Below are 20,580 nucleotides of genomic sequence, written 5' to 3' on the forward strand. Positions count from 1 at the left end.
ATCCGTCCTTTGGCATTCCTTCCTGATACCTGAAGTATCAAGATCATGTTGAGACACCATTTTTTTCCCCTCAAGAATACTTTGTGCTATCACTAGTCTGAGAGGAAACAAATTGCTTTGCTCTTACTGGGAGCATTTTGATCATAATCAGCACTCTATTTTTTCTCCTTTTACATAAAACAAGAAATTTGGGTTTCAAATTATTTTGATTTTGTTTTGTTTTTCTTTACAGGCAAACACTATCTTGGCTTTTTCACTCTGAGAAATAGTTTAAGTCCAACTATCTGCTCTAAGCTAACAAGGTAAGTGTCCGGGATTTCTTTAAAAGGGGAAATGTTTTCAGACACTTCGTTTTTCAGAGGATGAATGTTCTCCTTGGAGAGTGGGTTCTTTAAGAATGAATGTGATTCTCTTCTAGATTAACACTAATTAGTGATTAGAGTTAAAGCACCAGAGTAAAGGACAGGGACCCCTTCCCTCCAAGCAAAAAGAAGTTGTAAAAAAACAAAGTTGCAAAGGTGTCAGTGAGAATAACAAGCAAGGGACTCTCAATGATTCTAAATTCACTTCTTATTTCGGTTTAGGAATGAAATAGGAATGTCAGGCATTGGAAAATCCAACATACTATACAGATGTTGTGATAGAAAATACTGTAAAAAGAGACCAGTGGGGTAATGATAAGAAACACTAATTAATCAAATTACAAACTCAAAGAAATTCTAATTGAATATATATTCTGCAGATTACCCACAGGTCTCCATGAATCAAAAGAGATTGGAATTGGTTAAGTATAGGTGGTTAGATGGTCATTTAGGTATGGGGTTTTCCCGTTGTACAATGGTCCAGCTCAGTAGATCAAGACTCCTTTCTCAAAAAGACTAGACAATCTTTATGAAAGGACTTTATGATTTGCAGCAAACTTCATAGTTTACAAAGACCTTACACCTACTTCGCATCCTCCCAACCATTCAAGCAACCAGCACTCTCTCTCACCTTTGAATTCACATATGTTTTTGTTTTGTAGCACCTTTTTTTTTATTCATTCAGTTAACTGGTACCTTTTAGGTATACAATATGATGACATTCATCATTGGGAATTTGTACCTTTACATGAAATATCTTGATTTTTATTTTTTTCCCTATTCCCTTGCCCTCCCTATTTACAAACACTTTGTTTCTGTTTTCTCCTTTTCTCATATTTATTCCTTTCCCTTCTTTCCTTTCCCCTACCCCTCCCACTTCCCCCTCTTTGCCCCTTTTCTTCCTATTTCACATTATCTATTGTACATTTTGATCCTTATTTACAGTTTCGGTTTCTCAGACCAGAGAAACTATTCGGTATTTATACATGTGTGTCCTATTTATTTCACTCAAGAGTATGGCCTCAATGTGCATCCATTTAGCTATAAATGTATCTAGTTTTTTGTTCTTGTGGCCATTTTATTAAGAAAAAAAAATAAGCACATCTTCTTTATTCAGCCTCCAATTGATGGGCAATTGGGCTGTTTCTAAATTTTGGCTATTAGAAACTGGCACTAGAAGGCTGGGGATTTAGCTCAGTGCTTCTGCCTCCTGCCTCACAAACACAAGGACCTGAGTTCGATCCCCGGTACCTTAAAAAAAAAAAAGGAACTGCCTCTATAAACATGGGTACACATATATCACTGTGGTATGATTCTTTTAATTCTTTTGGGAAGATACCCAGCAGGGAATAGCTGAGTCAAATGAGAAATATAATCCTAGGTTTTTGAGGTATCTCCATACTGATTTCCACAATGGTTGCACCAGTCTACACTCCAACTGAGAGCAGAGAAGGGTTTACTTTTCCCCACAACCCCACCAGCATTTGTTGTTGGTTGATATCTTGATAGCAGTCATTCTTTCTAGAGTAAGGTGGAATCTCAGCATTGTTTTCATTTGCATCTCTTGAATGACCAGTGATGTTGAACATTTTTTTATGTTTATTTGTTATTTCTACTTCTTTGTCTGAGAAATGTCAGTTCATTTTGGATGCCCATTTTTGGATTGGGTCTCAAAATTTGGGAGGTCTGATTTTTTTAAGTTCTATATATATTCTAGATAGTAGACCTTTGTCTGAGGAACAACTGGTAAAAATTTTTTCCCATACTGTGGGTTGTCTCTTCACTCTGTTGGTGGTTTCTCTTGCTGTGCAGAAGCTTTTTAATAAAATGAGATCTCAGTTGTTGATTCTTTGTGCTAGTTCATATGTGACTGAGATTCTCTTCATGAAATCATTTCCTACACCAATGTCTTCAAGAGTTCTACCTAACCTCTCTTCCAGCTAGTTTAGTGTATCTGTTTTAATATTTAGATCTTTGATCCATTTAGATTTTAGTTTAGTGTATGGTGAGAGATATAGGTCCAGTTTTAATCTTTGGCAAGTTGAAACCCAATTTTTCCAGCACCATATATTAAAGAAGCTATGTTTTCTCCAGTGAGGGTGTTTGGCTCCTTTGTCAAAGACCAGATGGCTGAGTATGTCTGGAGTTATTTTTGCATCTTCTAATCTGTTCCACTGATCCTCGGGTCTGTTTCTTTATCCAGTACCATGCTGTTTTTATCATAGTAGCTTTGTAGTATAGTTTCAAGTTGGAGATTGTGATACCCTCTACCTTGTCTTTGTTGCCTAGAATTGCTTTTGCTATTCTAGGTCTCTTCTTGTTCCAAATGAATTTTTGGATTGTTTTCTCAAGCTCTGTGAAGTATGCTATTGGAATTTCAATTGGGATTAAATTGAATCTGTAAAGCAGTTTTGGAAGTATGGTCATTTTCACTATATTGGTTCTTCCTACCCAGGAGGCAAGGAATGTCTTTCCATATTCTGATATTCTCTTTGATCTCTTTTTTCAGAGTGCTGTAGTTTTCAGAGTAGAGGTCTTTGATTTCTTTTGTCAGATTGATTCCTAGGTATTTCATTTTTTTGGATGCTATTGTGAAAGGAGTTGTTTCTCCAGTTCCTCTCTCAGTGAGTCTATTGTTTGTGTATAGGAAGGTTATGGATTTTTGTGTGTTGATCTCATATCCAGCTACTCTACTGAATTTGGTGATTAAGTCTAGAAGACTTTTGGTGGAGTTCATGTAGTCTTTTTTTTTTTTTTTTTTTTTTTTTTGGTACTGGGGATTGAACTCGGGTCCTTGCGTTTGTGCAGCAGGTGGCAAAACCACTGAGCTAAATCCCCAGCCTCATGTGGTCTTCTATGTAGAGTATGATGTCATTTGCAAATAATGACAATTTAACTTCTTTGTATCCTATCTTTATTCCTTTTATTGCTTTCTCTTGTCTAATTGCTGTGGCTAATGTTTCCAGAACTATATTGAAGAGGAGTGGTGACAGTGGACATCCTTGTCTTGTTCCTGATTTTAGCATGAAGGATTTCAGTTTTTGACCATTTAGTATGATATTGGCTGTTGGTTTTTCATAGTTGGCTTTTATCAGGTTGAGGTAGAAATCGTCTATTCCAATTTTCTGTAGGGTTGTTATCATGAATGGGTATTGGATTTTGTTGAATGCTTTTTCTGCATCTATTGAGATGATCATATGGTTTTTTGTCTTTGGATCTGATAATATAGTGTATTACATTTATTGATTTGCATATGTTGAACCATTCCTGCATCCCTGGGATGAATCCAACTTGGTCAGCATGTATGATCTCGATGATCTTCTGCATTCTATTTGCCAGTATCTTATTCAGGATTTCTGCATCTATGTTCATTAGTGAGATAGGCCTGTAGTTCTCTTTTTTTCATTGGGTCTTTCTCTGCTTTTGGGATAAAGGTGATGCTTGCTTCCAGGGATGAATTTGGGAGTATTGCTTCCCTTTCAATTTCATTGAAGAGTTTAAAAAGTAATGCAATAGTTCTTCTCTAAATGTCTTATAGAATTCAGCAGTGAACCTATCAGGATCTAGGCTTTTCTTTGTTGGTAAATTTTAATTGTTTTTAATTTCATGGATTGATATTGGGTTATTCAGAATTTTTAGGTCTTCTTCATTCAACTTTGGTAATTCATATGTATCTAGAAATTGGTCTGTTGCTTCTGTGTTTTCCATCTTATTGGCATATAGTTTCTCAAACTAGGTATTGATGATCCTCTGGATTTCTGCTGGGTCTGTTGTAATTTCACCCTTTTTATTCCTAATTGCATGGATTTGGGCCCTTTCTTTCCTTTTTGGGGGGGGTAAGTTTGGCTAAGAGTTTGTCAATTTTGTTTATTCTTTTGAAGAACTAACTCTTGGCTTCACTGATTTTTTTGTATCATTCTCTTAAGTCTCCATTGCATTGATTTCTGTGTTGATCTTTATAATTTCCTCCCTTGTATGAGCTTAGGGTTTATCCTGCTCTTCTTTTTCTAGAAAATTGAGGTTCAGTATTAGGTTGTTTATTTGCACTTGCTCTGTTTTCCTAGCATGAGTATTCACTGCTATGAATTTCCCTCATAAGACTACTTTCATTGTACTCCATAAATTCCACTATGTTGTGTTGGGATTGTCATTTAATTGTAGAAACTGTCTAATTTTGTCTTTAATTTCCTCTGGGACCCATTGGCTATTCAGGAGTGTGTTGTTCGATTTCCATGTGTTTATGAAATTCTTGGGGTTCCTTTTGCTATTGATCTCCAATTTCATCACACTCTAATCTGATAATATACAGGGGATAACTTCAATTCTTTTTGCATTTACTTAAACATGTTCTATGAGCAAGTATGTGGTCTATTTTGGAGAACAACCTATGTGCAGCTGAAAAGAATGTATATTCTGATTTTGTGGGGTGGAACACTGTAAACATCTGTTAAGTCCATTTGTTCAAGAGTTTGATTGAGTTGTAATATTTTGTTGTTTATTTTTTGTTGAGTTGACCTATCTATTTGTGACAGTGAGGTATTGAGGTCCCCTACTATTATTGTATTAGAGCTCATTTGATTTTTCATGTCCATTAATATTTGTTTTATATAGTTGGGTACACTAGTATTTGGTGCATATATATTTATGATTGTCATCTCTTCCTCTTGAATTGTTCCCTTTACAAGGATGTAGTGTCCTTCTTTGTCTCTCCTAATTAGTGTTGGTTTGAAATCCATTTTATCTGCAAGTAGGATAGCTACTCTTGCTTTTTGGGGGGTTTCCTGTTTCATGGAGCATTGTTTTCCACCCTTTAACTTTCAGTCTATGAGTTTCTTTTTGAATTAAGTGTGTTTTTTGTATGCAGCATATTGTTGGATCTTGCTTCTTGACCCATTCTACCAGTCTTTTTCTTTTGATTGATGAATTCAGACCATTAACATTGATGGTTATAACTGATATGTATTGACTTATCCTTGTCATGACCTTTTCCTGTGGTTCGAGTCTCCCCTTTGCATTTAATTTCTTATCTTGGCCGATGAATTCAATTTGCTGGGCTTTATGGGGTTGTGACCCTTATTGTCTTTCCCTAGGATATTGTTTAAAAGTTTTGGAGTGCTGGTTTGGTATTCATGAAGTTCCTCAGGTGTTCTTTGTCATGAAAGTATCTTATTTCTCCATAGACTTTGAAAGATAGTTTTGCAGGGTACATCAATCTGGGTTGGAGGTTGTTTTCTTTTAGGGCTTGAAATACTTCACTCCAGGCTCTTCTTGACATGAGGGTTTGTGTTGAGAAGTCTACTGTGATTCTGATGGGGTTTCTTTTGTATGTGATTTGTTTCTTTTCTCTAACTGCTTAAAGAATTTTGTTCTTCTTTTGGGTTTCTGGAATCTTGACTATTATATTAATTTTTTTTATCCCAGCTAGTTGGAGTCCTATATGCCTCACTTATCTGTATGTCAAATTCTGTTCCCCTGCTTGGGAAGTTTTCTGCCATTACTTCTGTGAACAGTTTATGTCATTTGCACTATCTCCTCCTTCTTCATTGACTCTGATCAGTCTTATGTTATTCTTCTTTGCATCATCTAGCAGCTGCTTGATTGATTTCTGACGGTCCCTTACTATTTTTAAGAAATCTTTCTTTCCCTGGTCACTAATTGTAATCCTGACTTCTATATCTGATATTCTGTCCTCACATTGGCTCATTCTGCTGTTTAAACTTTCAGTGGAGTTTTGAATCTCCTGGATATCTGTTTGCATATGTTTTATGGATTCTATTTGTTTCCTATGTTGGGATTCCACCATGTTCCTCAGCTCTTCTATTTTTTTTTAAATCTTCTATTTTTTTATTAATCATGTCTTTCACTATGGACACAATCTCTGTTGTTATGTGAGAAATTATTTCTGATTTTATTTTTTCCAGATCCTCTTTCATTGCCAGTTCAGGGAGTCCAGGTGTTTGAATTTCAGATTGTTCCATCTTGTTGCCCCTTGTGGTTGCCTTTGGTGATCTGGAAGTCTGGTTTTGAGCCTTGTTTAGGTGTCTTCTCATTTCAACCAATGCAGTCTGCTGCTCAGCAACCATTATTTGATTTTCAAACCAAAAAAATAACCCTTTAGAGCTGGAAAGGAAGAAAGCAAAAACTTTTTTAATTTTCTATTTTACAAATATGGATAGAGGGGGCTGAGGATCTAGCTCAGTGGTTCTGCCACCTGCCTCGAAAGCACAAGGTCCTGAGTTCGATCCCTGGTACCAAAAAACAAGTCTCTTCAGCAAATATGGATAGAGAAATAAATTTTGTGAAAATTTTATCTGCCTGTTCCAAGGCAGAACCATAGAGCTCAGAACTCTCAATTTCTGGTTTGCTCACAACCTTTCTTTATTGACTTAAAGCATATGATTACTCTCATTCAAAAATTCATGTGCTGTCAATATGAGTTAATTTTTAAAGGTGCAAATTCCCAATTTGTTTCTACTGCTGTTACAGTCCCTAACAAGTCTTTAAAAGACAAGGTGTTTCTCCTCAGTGCCTTTTTATCCAACAGCCTACTCTAAACAGGGCCAAAGAGAGTCTACAAGCATTTACAGGACTTAGCCTGCGTATCTTTTGTGTGTCAGCCTTCTCCATTCAGCAGCATCCTTTAGGGATGTCACTGTTTCTTTTTTAACTTCTAAGGTTTTATTATGTTTGTTCAGTAGCAAAGTCTTAATCATCTTTTGGCTCCCATGTTTGGCTCAGTATCTACACTTAGAGGTACCCAGGGTACACCTGTTGCATGAATTTGTTTACTACCAGCCCATTCAGTTCAGCATGCACCTCACTTCACCACACTGGTTTTATATAGCTAGATTTCTTCTCAGCAAATATTATATCTTCACAAGCAAAGTTCAATGAATTAGATATATTTTGTAAAACAAATACATTGAGAGCAACTGTTGTTTGTGTGTTTTCTGGAAGGGCAAAGAAGGTTACAGAGAAGAGTGCACTTACAACTAAGGCATGTCAAAAGCCTTAGCATGATGTAAACCCAATTTACTGGAATTAAATGAGTATCCCCTCAGATCACCCAAATGCCATACTGAGCTTTGTGGAAGCCCAAATTGTAAAATTAAAAAATGGATCCTAATTCCCATGACACATAAAGCTTCCAATGTCCCAACAAGCATAAGCACCATTACTTCCTTTTGACCTCATAATGGACTCCAGAATGTCCCATGTGACTTTCCTTGAGACTATTATGGTCAGTTTTGCTTGTACAAGGTAAATATCCCCACCCCTTTACTGCATGTAATAGCCTCATCATACTGCAGGACATGGCCATGATCAGTTATTCTTTAGAATTTTAGATGTGTTGAATAAAAATTAACATTTTTACTGACTTCAATTCCTAGAATTCAGAGAGGCAAAGTGATAGCAAAAAGACTCTTTCAATACTGAAGGGACCTATCCCCAAGGGCTGACGATATTGGCTACACTATAAAATAATAATAAGTAAAATAAACTGAGCTCTTACTATGTAGTAGTTATACTTCTGAAGTTCTTCCAACATAGAGCAGTCATTTAGTCTTCACAATTCTTTATAGTTGTATTGTTATTATCATTATCATCATCATCATCATCATCATCATTATTATTATTATTATTATTATTATTATTATTACGGTGTTCTTTTACTGGTGAGAAAAGCAAGGCACAAAAAAGATAAAAGGTAAGTCTAAGATCACACAGACAATAGGTCACAAAGCCAGACCTCAAACCAAAACAGTCTGCTGGGAAAGCCTGCATTTTTTTTTTAGCCAAAATGTGATTCAGCCTCCACTCAAAGATGAAAGAACAGTATTTCTAGCACTTCCTAAGCCCATTCCTGTGTCACAGGCTCTATTCCTACCTTGTGATATAAAGTGGCGCTATCTGACCTTCCTCTCACAGAGCATCCATGACCAAAAGAGTTGCAGTGATTGGAGCTGGGGTGAGCGGCCTGTCTTGCATCAAATGCTGCTTGGATGAGGACCTGGAGCCCACCTGCTTTGAGAGAAGTGATGACTTCGGGGGACTATGGAAGTTTACTGTGTGTGCCTTCCCTACACTTGTCTCCTTCATAACCTAGCCTGTTGCTCTGTTTCTGCTCAGTCAAGTGGTTCAGCTTGCCTTGGTGACTGAGTAAAGGAGTGGCTCACTGCAGCCACACAAACGTGTGCATGGTGCAGTGATGTGCACTATGCAGATGCAGGCTGATAAATGAGGAGCCAAGAGAATAGGCAGGGTGTGGTCAGGGATATGGGGAGAGAGGAAGGAGTTAAGTCTGACAGACAAGCATGGTGTTGGAAGTTTATGATTATTTCTGGACCATGGACATAATAAAACAAAGTAGCTGGGTCAGGGATTTAGCTCAGAGGTGCCACACCTGCTTGGCAAGCGCAAGGTCCTAGTTTGGATTCCTGGTATCAAAAAAAAAAAAAGTAGCAGAGTACTGTTTCAATTAAGCTAAATAGCATTAGAGAATATGGAGCACATTACACTAGGGAGAATGGAAGTTTGCATCAGGATGTGAAGATCCCTATCCCTGTCAGGTCTTTGGGAAGAGAACTAGTAAGAGAATCAATCAGGATCCCAGTCCTTGGAGGGGTTGGAGAAGAGCTTTCACATTATCAGAAGAAAAATAACCCAAGAATTGGCCAATCCTTCTTAAGTACAAAGATAGAATCCAGGCAGGCAAAGTAGCAAATGCTTAAGGGAGAAACAGAAGAGCCACATCCATTGGATTGGGATAAATAATGGAAACTTTCATGGAAAATATGACACTTGCTGAATCTTGGATGGATAGCAAAGACTACAAAATAAGCAAATGTGTGTAGCCAGGAATGGCCAAAACCCTAGGATTACAATGCTAGTGCAGTGGAGTGGAGAGAGAAATCTTTTTCTGGTATACCATGAGCCTCCTCGGGCAACAAATGCCAAAATGTGAAGAAAGCATTGGTTTGGTTTTGTGTAGCTGCTGCTACAGGTAAATCTACAGTTGATTTGATGTCCTTTTTCCTATCCTAAAGTGATATAAATTAATCTTAGAAAACAATAGAGTTAAACATAAGAAAATAAAAATTACATGTAGTAACAATACCTACAGCTCAAGATTATTAAAATTTTGATGTAATCTTTCCAGTCACATAAATTTTAAAGAACAAAACAAAATGGTGCTATTCATTTCCAGTCTTTGGCACATACTTATCATATCCTTCTGCCAGGACACAGTGGCACACAATACAGACAGGAATCCTGACCTCCTTACAGTCTAATGGAGAATGGAATCAGTAAGAGATAAATGTGATCAGCTAATTTCATTTGTTCTTGGTGGTTTGAGAAAGACACTGTATTTAATTGTTCCAATTCTATTAATGATTTCTCATCATTATACTATGGAGATCTAATAGGGGGTTTTCTGGAAATCTTTAAAATGACAAGTAGCATTCTGCTGGAAAAACCTTCCTGCTGGGCTGGCATTGGCCAGCAAAATCTCTTTTCACTTGTTCCTGTCTCTTCCATTCTGTCAAGCTAACTACACTTTCACCACAGGAAGAGTCTAAAGACAGGATGACCAGGGTCTACAAGTCATTAGTAACGAATGTCTGCAAGGAAATGTCAAGTTATAGTGACTTTCCATACCAAGAAAATTATCCCAATTTCATGAACCATGGGAAATTTTGGAACTATCTCCAAGAATATGCTGAGCACTTTGGTCTCCTCAAATACATTGAGTTCAAGGTAAGATGTTTTGGATTATGGAAAATTAATAAATGAGGCCTGGCCTTAGCAGTCTGATAGAAATGAGATGTTTATGTGAACATCTTGATTTTTATCTCTACATGAGTAAGGCAGATAACAAACTCCCCTCATTCCTCCTGCTGCTCCTCCTGTTTTACCTAAATGAATCATTAAAATGCTGAATTTCCTGGTTCCTCCTCTAAATGCTAAATTTTCACTGAGGATGAAATTCAGAAATTTTTTTTCTGAGAGCTAAAGAATTCTGTTTATGAAGTAATTGAGAAGAAGTAACTAAAAGTCTGAACCATAGAAATTATAATTCAGCAAAACACATTTTCCTAAATTTTTCCAATGTATCAGATATCGTAAATTATTTACTTCTCAGCAGGAACAAAAATTGACTCTTCTTTCCTATGAAATCATTCTGGTGTCTTGGGTTCTGGTCTATACATTACTGTATTTGAGTGTTTGCACAAGTTCCTTAACTTTTCTGTGAACAAGATAAAATAGTATTTACAGACCTCCTAACACAGGACATGGTATATTTAGAGTAACAGATAAAGGTACCATGTCAGTTATTACATGAGGTTCAAAGGTTTTGGTAGGAAGGTGAGTCTCTTGTTTGTTTGGTTTTGTTCTGTTGTTGTTGTTGTTGTTGTTGTTGTCATTGTTGTTTGAATTTTGGTTTTTTGAGACAGGACCTTGTTATATGGCCCAGGATGGCCTCAAACTGGTGATTCTCCTATTTCAGCTTCCCAAGTGCTGAGTAACAGCTGTGCACTCTTGTACCTGACAATTGTTTGTCCTTTACTTGTAGACTACTGTGTGCAGTGTAACAAAGTGTCCAGACTTCTCTGAAACTGGACAATGGGACATTGTCACAGAGACAGAGGGCAAGCAGAAAAGAGCTGTCTTTGATGCTGTCATGGTTTGTACTGGACAGTACCTGAATCCCCATTTACCTTTGGAGTCCTTTCCTGGTGAGTCATTCCCACCAGAGACTGTTCCTACTCTTTTGGGTTCTTCTGGTAGAAAATTTACTGATTTGCAATTGGAAATACTTTCATGTGATTATAGACAACTTTATATTCACTCTCAAAAGTAACATCTACAAAATTACATTGAAAGGTACAAGCACTACATAAGTTTCAGGTCTTATTAATTTATTCATATTAATGTTATTGTTTGAGCTTTATCTTGCATGTCAAAGTCAAGTTCAGTGATCAAATAAAGATGAAACTGTGAAATATGTAATGGAAAAAATAAGACAGAGGTTTTGATTTTGGGAATTGAGTTACAGATTAATGGAATCAGGACTGACCAGTAATTGAAGGTTGAAGGGAGAATATATGGAAGTTTAACACAGTTTTAAAAGGAAACAACCCAGAAGTTATACATGTAAGGGAACATATTTGTTCTTCAAAATAGTCACCATAATAATAATCCATTACTCCTCTTAGATCATGGTCATCCACAAGAATGTGTTTTAGAATTCCCTTTTGCAAATACTTTGACTCCAACAGCACATTTCTTTTTAATGTACTCACGACTGGCAAAATCTTCATTTTTTTGAGGTCATAATTTATTATCTAGAAAGTTGAAACCTATTCAAATTCAGCTGTAGAAAATAAAATTAGTCAAATGAAGATTACTAAAATGTAGTAAAGCTACCCCTCTCTGTAACTTATTAGTAGCCCTGAAGCCAATTAAGTAAGTGAAATTGTGAAAAGTTTTTGAAGGACTGAAGGAATTTATATGAAAGGAAAGGTAAGAAGACTAAAACTTGCAGACTTTTGCAGAAAAAAATGAAACCTAAATCCTATTAAAGGAATCACAAATAAACAATATCCTATTCAAAAATGTGTTTAAGAATCAAGTAAGAATGCAATCCATAATTTTACAAGAAGCTTGCAAATGATGTTGGGCTCAGGCTTACTGATGCCCTGGAGTCTAAAGGAACATATAACCCCACCTCTGCTGAAGTCTCATTGTCTGCTCAGGTACCATGTTGTACAAAATCCCTTTAAGTTGACATCAGATTGGTTCTCTCCTACACGATCACCATCTGGTCCACATGAAAGGTGTGTCTCACATTATCACCAGTGGAAGAAACTCTGTTGCCAGTGCAGCCACCATCCCTTGCATGCAGTTCTACTCATCCCCTTTCAAGCATGGGTCAAAACCCAGTCTCCCATAGACTCCAAGGGTGAAATTCTCTTGAATCTGCTCATACCTGGCTCCATGTTAATGGGACAGGAAATGTCACGGCACTTTAAAAATTTCTTTCATCAATTGTCCAATTTTAAACTCCCAGCCACCTCAGCTTCAACTATTTAAGACCCTCAAAGCACATATGAAGCTAGGGATCACAAAACTACTCTTTACATACATTCTTCACAGACTCTGCCCAGTTGGTTTAGCACCTCACTTGGAATACAGTTACTGTTGTTCAGTTTCTGGCTTTGGGGACCTCAGCAGGTGTATCAGGTTCACTACAGAAAAGATTTAATATTAAAGACATACATAAAGGATTTTCAAGGTAGGCTTTCAATGACCACCTGCACAATCAGGGGTGGAAAAATGCATAAGGGTTGCCTGCACACTGGAGAGACAGAGGATTCAGTCAAAAATCAAAGGCCAGGGCCAGGGATTTAGCTCAGTGGTGTCACCTGCTGCACAACCGCAAGGACCCGAGTTCGAGCCCTGGTACCAAAGGAAAAAAAAAAATCAAAGGCCTAGAACACACTACACAGTCCCGTGTAAATTGGTTTTGGGAAACTGAAGGGTCTGTGCTGGAAGCAAGGAGACAGACATCCAAAGGGAATGGTGAAGCCTAGAGCTCCACTGAAGAACCAAAAGTGAGACTTCCTTCTTCTTTCCCCTTTTATTCCATCCAGGCTATAAGACTATTGGTTGGTACCACACCAGGGTGGGTCTTTCCTCTTCAATACACCAATCATCTGGACATACGAAGAACTATGCTAAACCAATCCAGTAGGCTCTCCGCCGATGCCAAATTCTATCTGCACTTTTCTGCTTGGAATTCAGTAGTAGCCGTGTTCATGAAATGCTCAGAATAAGCTCACCAGGATCCACAGGTACTCAGAAACGAGGGGCAAACAAAAACTTCAAACAAAGGAAGGCAACATGAAGTAGAAGCCCACCACATTAATTCTACTCTCAAGGGTGTGTAGAGAAAGGAACAGAGCTGCCACTGGATGCTGACACTGTTTACAGCTCAGGTCTGGTGATCTGGCCATCTTGGGAGAAAAATCTAACCCCCTGAGAGAAGAAGCCAAGTACAGCAGCAGCAACTAGGTGCCCAGCCTTGTAGTCACCACCCAGTGCACACCTGCCCTAGCTCCCTTCCCACTGGGAGATGGAGTTCAGCAAGCAAGATATTGGCAGGAGAGTGCCTCCTCAGATGAGCACACTATGGAAGGCTGAGGATCACTCGGTGAGTAATGACTGAGTTATATCAGTGAGCCCTAGCGACAGGAAGAAACAAGGACTTTGAACTAGGCATTGAGCAATCTCTGGGACAGCGAGTTGCAGGGGCATGAAGTGTGATCAGTATGATCTAGGGGGTGGACAAAAGACACTGGAACTGTACCAGAGGGGGAGCTCTCCTACTGCCTGCACCAATGCCACCACCTCTGTGAACTGTGGTACCCAACCTCGCCCCCTACCCCCTTCCCACGGCCTGCCTTCCAAAGGCCACAGAGCTAGGTGTCATGCAGGATCCATCCCACTGCTCACCGAAAACTGCTGAGCTCGATACCCATGTGAGCTCCCTCCCTAAACGCTACTGAATTCCAAGCAGAAGAACTCTTCTCCACCACGCCAGAAAGGTCACTGAGCTTGCAGGGTGAAAGGTGAAGATAGAACTTGGCACAGGCAGAGAGCTGGAGAGAAGTAGGGAGTCAAAGGGTGTTGCATGGTGTGCTTACCCAGAGAGACACAGAAAGAGTAGAAATAAGCAGCCACAGGGATTATCACAGAGAAGTAGGGACAAAGATCGAAGAAGCCCCTCCAGAGTCCAGCAGAATGCTGGGTTCTTCACCAGTCTTGCTGTGCCCTCTCTACCTCTGATATTAATAAAGGTGATGGATCACAAGACAGAAGAGGGAAAAAAAAGAAAAACTCTGGCTAGTCATGCTCACAGGAGCACAGCTGAAGCCTACCAGAGGTCTGTCTGCCTGCAGCAGAAAAGAGGAGCAGGCCCAAGGGTCTTCCCAGACCCCCAAATCCCTTCATGCACTGGTAGGCAAGAGAACAAATCACTGAAAGGGAACTGCCTTAACCACAATCAAAGCATGCAGCCTTCTAGACACAACCTCAGAGGAATGGAGCTCAGCCCCCCACTTCCTACAAGACAGAGTCTCACCATCTTTGAACTAAAGTGGCTAGAGCACAACTGGTCAAATTCAGACTGAAGGATAAATGGACTAAGAGGATGTTTTACTTTGGTGCTTTTGTATGTGTGGGGTTTTTTACCCCTTTTTTCATCGTGTGTGTGTGTGTGTGTGTGTCTGTGTGTGTGTGTGTCTGTATGTGTCTGTGTATATGTGAAATGGAGAATAAGAATTTGTATTTTAGTTTGGATAGTATCTCTCAAGATCATGTCAGGTAAATTCTCACCAAAAAGTTTGTGTGCAGGATTCAAACACAAGCTTTCTATGAGCATATTAATCAGCTTCAAACTTCTTCCAGCTTCTCCAATCTCCACACTTCCTTCCCTCTTCTTCTCTTCTCCTACCCCTGTAAATCTCCCTGCCTCTCAAATCCCCTCTCCTCCCTCCTCCATTCCAAATATAAAAATAATATCACCAAAATCCTGTTTCCTATCTCTTATTAATTTGTTGTTGTCTCTTTTTCCTTCTTCCCTTCTTTCTGAACTATTTGCTCCTTTTTCTTCTTCTTTCCTTCTCCCCTCATCCTCTCACTTCAGCCTACTTGTCACTGTCTCCTACTATTTCACTGTCTTCCTGGGTTATTGAAAAAGTATGAAATTGTTAAAGTAAGTTCAAAATTATGACTGATGTATGGTTGGCTCTGTAGATGCTGATATAACTGGTAGTTCTTCTCTTAATCTTTGCAACACAGTGACAGAGACCAATCCTATTATGTTGAGTAGATTGAATGGATGCATGAACACCACAACCTAACCAAGATCACATCACAGGGAGGTACACACTAACTAAAGAGTGATGGGATGAGAATGAGCCGGAAACACAAACACCTGAGAGTAGGCCTTTATTAGGGGGTGGGGTGCCGGGCTGTCACGAACAATGGTGAGAGCAGTGGCCAGGGGCTGGCTAGGTGAGGTCTTATATGGGCCAGGGGCATAAGAGTGGGGGGGCATAGTGGAGGTAGATGTTTGGCTGCAGCCAGAGATGAGGTTTAAATTCATTGGCAAGTTTAAAGTTTTCAGTGGGAAGGACTATAAGTGGGAGAGCTTCGTGGTGGGAAAGTTAGGTTATTGTTTCCCTGAGTGATTTATTATCTGCCAGGAAGAGCCATTTAGGATGTGGGGCTGCCAGAGCCATTTATCTACCAGAGAACTCTATCAAAGAGATCTCCACAGGAGCAGCAGTGTTTTTCTATCCTAACTGATCTTCACCACTCAGCATTGAAACATGAGAAAGCAGAGCAACAAGATACCTCCAAAAACTGCACTCTCCAAAAGCCAGTTATCACGGGCACTTAAGTGTAGGACAATTCAGGCAAAAAAAAAAAAAAAAAAAATCAAAACGTTTAAATGTTTGTTTAAAATATTTGAAAAGTTGAAAGAAGAAACAAATAAGCAAATCCAAAAAGATACTCAGTGAGCTTAAAGAATATGTAAATAAACAGATAAAGGATTTAATAAAAAAAAATTCAACAAGCTTACAGAAGATGTAACATGTTGTTTGAATTAAAGGCAAGGCAAGACATGAATGAGCACTTTAGTAAAGAATTACAGATTAAGAAAAGGAATCAAGCATAAATCCTAGATATGAAAAACTGAATTGAAAGTATGGGCAACAGAAAGGATGGGTCTAAGGAGAGACTGTCAAAACTTGAAGACAAGGTTGATAGAGTAGATCATGTACTCTGTGATACCCTAAAAATGACCTACCTAGTTCTTTGACCCATTTTGATTGAAGCTTTGTACAGGGTTGCACTAAATCTGTACCTGGACTCGCTGCATCCCAGGAGAGGAGCATCACATTTGTTCTACGTCCTACCACCAAAGGCAGGGCCAGGACCAAAGGGCTGCCCTACTTCTGGTGCTTCCCTTTTCCCACTGACCCTAACCCTGCATACTGAGGAATTTCAGCTTTAAATATTCCACACTGTCTGACCCTCTCCTCTCCTTTAGGAGTCCATAAGTTTCAAGGGCAGATCCTGCACAGCCAAGAGTACAGGACTCCAGAAGCCTTCCAGAGCAAGCGTGTCTTGGTGATTGGGCTTGGGAACACGGGAGGGGACATCGCAGTGGAGCTCAGTCGAACAGCAGCTCAGGTACAGCCTTTCTGCATCAGTGCTGCCTCCGTCACTGTGTGTGGTGGCCGGAGACACAGATTCAAGACTGTAGAACACATTGGCCAATCGCTAAGTGATGCAGACGTTGAGTGAGTGAAAAAATCATGAAAATCCCTCAAAGCCGCTCTTGGTCTTTTTTGAACCACTTAGGAGACCACACTTTATACAGTCACACTAGCTCTAGAAAAGAGTCTGGGAACACTTTGTGAATGCCAGGCCACGCGGCATTTTCCAGATGTGCTCCTTGAAGGAGACAAATTGCTACACCCAAGGCACTTATCTTTCTTTGATTCTTGTCCTTTGTAATCATGGCAAGAATCTCATGTTAAAAAAAGAAAGGAGAAGGTGTTATCCAAATGTCTCCAAGTTTTCTATTAGAAATCAAATGTGTACCTTGTTTTCAGATAAAAGCTACATTTACCTTGCCAAAAAAGTATACATAATGTTCAGAAAGCCCAAACGTAAGATTCACAATTTAAATATCTGTTCCACTTTAGTATACATCACAGGAGTACAATTAGTACTGGAAAGAATAAATTTGTAATTAACTCAGGCCAAATTGGTTTTCTAAACCTTTTAAATTCTGTTATTCACATGTAAAAAAAACTAGTAGATCAATACATATATCTACAAATATTATAATTCTATTTATATAATTCCATAAACATAATGAAAGTAATATATATACATATATGTAGAGTATTTTTCCAAACAATGGCAGCAACAGGAACATATATTTATGCATAGACCTATAAACAAATTCACAAATATTCTCTGTTATTAGAAGACCAGAAGGTTATAAGAGCATGTGAAATACAGCAAAGAAAAATATCACAAAGGGATGGATATGTATTTATCTTTCTTTCCTTATTTCTTAGGTATTTCTTAGTACTAGAACTGGCACCTGGGTTTTAGGACGCTCTTCAGATGAAGGCTACCCTTATACCATGATATCAACAACAAGATGCAATAATTTGATTGCACAAGTTCTGCCTTCATGTTTTGTAAGCTGGATTCAACAGAGGAAGCTGAATAAAATATTTAACCATGAGAATTATGGCTTAAGTATTATGAAGGGGTACTTATTGTCTTTATTTTCATGGAAAAACCTTTACTTTTAACTTGTATTTTTTGTGCATATTAATGAGGTTTGGTATGATGATTCCATATGTGTATGTATAGTATAAACAGATCAAATTCAAATTTCTTTTTTCTACCCACCCCACATACATCTTTCCCAATCCTCAGTAGTTGTTACTCTAATTTTAGCTTCCACTTATGAAAGAAAAACATGTTTTACTTGTCTTTCTGTATCTGGCTTATTGTATTTAAATTAATGTCTTCCAGTTCCATTTAGTTTGCTGCCAATGACAGTACTTCATTCTTCTTTATGGCTAAATACTCTATTGGATATCAATGTTTATTACTCAAGTTTATAATAGGAATTCCTGAAATAACATATTTTAATACAACTTTGTATATATTTGTACATTGGAAAAGAAAACTTTTGAAGTGTATGTAAAGACATTAAATGTGATTTTTATTCTATTTTTCACCCAAATATCCTTTGGTAAGATTTATTTCAACTTTAAAAAATAAACTAATGGCAAAACATATTTTGATGTGTAAATTGTATAGAGATAGTATGTCTAATATCATTAGGTAGAATGATGAAAATAATTATCTGTGTAAATAGATTCCATTTTTTTAATTTTATTCAAAGAGATTCTTGCTAATTTCCTCTTTACCTAATGTCATTCTGGGAGACCCAGGGGTTATGAAACCCTAAATTGATCATGAAATGCTTTGCTGCATACTCTGATCTTGACACTTTAGGAAAAGCATTGCTTCAGAAATTAATTCCAAGGGAGCCATAATTGTAAAGTAGGAAAGAGTAGGGTTAGTCATGTTCCAAATGCCTTCTCCTGGGAGCAGGGAAGCAAAATTAGACATGAGGCAATTCATTTTTTTTGACTTATTGGGTAATTTCCCTCCACTAACTGAATAAAACATTTGCTGAAGTAACTTCTACATATAATTACAGTGAATATTTTTTCCTCTGTGTTAAAGGAAAGCATCAAAATTTATTGTGAATGATGAGCTGCCAAGCTGCATTCTCTGTGGGACAATCACTGTGAAAACCAGCGTGAAGGAGTTCACAGAGACCTCTGCTGTCTTTGAAGATGGGACAGTGGAAGCAAACATCGATATTGTGATCTTCACTACAGGATATACATTTTCTTTTCCCTTTCTTGAAGAACCTCTCAAAAGTCTTTGTACAAAAAAGATGTTCCTATACAAGCAGGTCTTTCCCCCAAACCTGGAAAAAACGACGTTCGCCATCATTGGCCTGATCAGCCTCACTGGGTCCATCTTAGCAGCCACAGAGCTCCAAGCAAGGTGGGCCACAAGAGTCTTCAAAGGTAACTTGACTCTAGTGAGAGCTCTGTCAGATCAACTGAGTTTTAACATCAGTGTTCTGCCATTTAGCTACAACCAAACAGATGTGAGCTATAGTAATATAAACTATCAGGGAAATTTAATGAGCAATTAAGGATTTGTATAGTATTATAATGTGGGCAAATGTCACTCCATCTGACTCAGGAGAAGAAGACATTTTGACTATGTAGGTTGGATAAATATGGACAACCCAGTGTAATCAAGTCTCTCAAATTAACTGAATGTATTAGCAGCTTCAAGATCCTGTTCTGCTGCTCTGGTCCAATCTATTTACTCTTAATTCTTTCCATTTACTACTATTAGTGGAGTTTTGTTTCCTTCCAGTGATATTGGAATAATGCATACTGTGAATCAAATTGAGACCTGAAAAGATGATAACCTTTAAGAAATGCACATAAGAACATTTTAGACATTGGACAGTATATACTTTTTCTCTTTATCTATGTACCTATATATACTTTCTATATATGTATATTCTGTATGTATATATACACACACACTGTACACATATACTCTATATGTACACTCTATTCTGTGTGCATATTTATATATACACACACTATATACTCTGTATATACATATATACATATATATGAGAGGGGAGAGAGACAACAAGAGAGAGGGAGAGGATGGAGGGGAAAGGAGGGGGAGAGGGAGAAAGAAAAAGCAACAGCAGATGGACAGAGACAGAGCAAGCCAGCTGCTGGAGCAGGTGCAGAAGTCTGGTGTATGCGCCTCAGGCTGAGTGCTGACCCATGGAGACATCCATCTAACAATTTAGCAATAGAATTCCATGGATAAGTGTGCAGGTAAGGGAATTTTACCTCTAGAAAATTACCTGTGCATTCCAAATCCTCTCTAAGCTTTGTTCTGAGGTAAACAGTAGGAGGCCAGAAATGAGAAATGAGAAAAACATGTGACTTTAGTGTTGTTTCCAACTTTCCTCATAGGACTCTGTAAGATACCTCCATCACAGAAATTGATGGCTGAGTCTCTCAAGAAGGAGCAGCTCATTAAAAGGTATGGAATATAGCTTGCTATAGGGAAAGCTTAGTCATAAATTGTTACCAAGAACAAAAGAAACAAGGATTCTCAGTATAAAAGTCATTCCTAGAAAAGCAGTATGGAAATTAGAAATAACTCTACATTGATTCTGAATATATTTTAGTCCCAATTCTGCCATCAATGAGACACATCATGGGAGGCACCAGACCTTCTCAGTAGGACACAAGCCTGCACCCACTCTGACTGTTCTCTTGGTGAGAACTAGTCTTAGCTCTCAGATCTGGTCACACTCATTCCTACTTGGCCTCATCCAGGGCCATGGCTTTAATACCATCACACACTTGTGGCTCCCAAATTTGTACCTCTTACTCAAATCTTTCCTCAAAGCTCCAGACTTCTATTCCAACTCTCTCTAGATTGTTCCACTTAGATATTTAGTAGATATCTCAAATGTAATAATGTCTAA

General features: G+C 38.3%; 1 protein-coding gene across 9 annotated transcripts in view; it reads left to right on the forward strand.

The window, feature by feature from the left end:
- Fmo4 (flavin containing dimethylaniline monoxygenase 4) overlaps positions 1–20,580 on the forward strand; it is a 25,691-nt gene continuing 5,111 nt past the window's right edge. For 3 of the 9 annotated variants that reach the window (XR_015444512.1, XR_015444511.1, XR_015444513.1), the window contains exons 1-8: positions 1–302; positions 8,292–8,430; positions 9,933–10,121; positions 10,939–11,101; positions 16,486–16,628; positions 17,528–17,727; positions 18,720–19,049; positions 20,060–20,129. Coding sequence is in view for 6 of the 9 variants with exons in the window: in XM_087194314.1 (XP_087050440.1) it covers positions 8,299–8,430; positions 9,933–10,121; positions 10,939–11,101; positions 16,486–16,628; positions 17,528–17,727; positions 18,720–19,072; positions 20,060–20,129 (1,250 nt within the window). In the remaining 3 variants the exon portion in view is untranslated. Of the gene's footprint in view, positions 303–8,291; positions 8,431–9,932; positions 10,122–10,938; positions 11,102–13,120; positions 13,220–16,485; positions 16,629–17,527; positions 17,728–18,719; positions 19,073–20,059; positions 20,130–20,580 lie in introns of those variants that run through there. The other 6 variants (XM_087194312.1, XM_087194315.1, XM_087194313.1 and 3 more) reach the window with 4 other exon arrangements.

Source organism: Heterocephalus glaber, unplaced genomic scaffold, assembly GCF_053883595.1.
Source record: "Heterocephalus glaber isolate CG9 unplaced genomic scaffold, H.glaber_assembly_v1.0 deba00001600, whole genome shotgun sequence".
NCBI lineage: Eukaryota > Metazoa > Chordata > Mammalia > Rodentia > Bathyergidae > Heterocephalus > Heterocephalus glaber.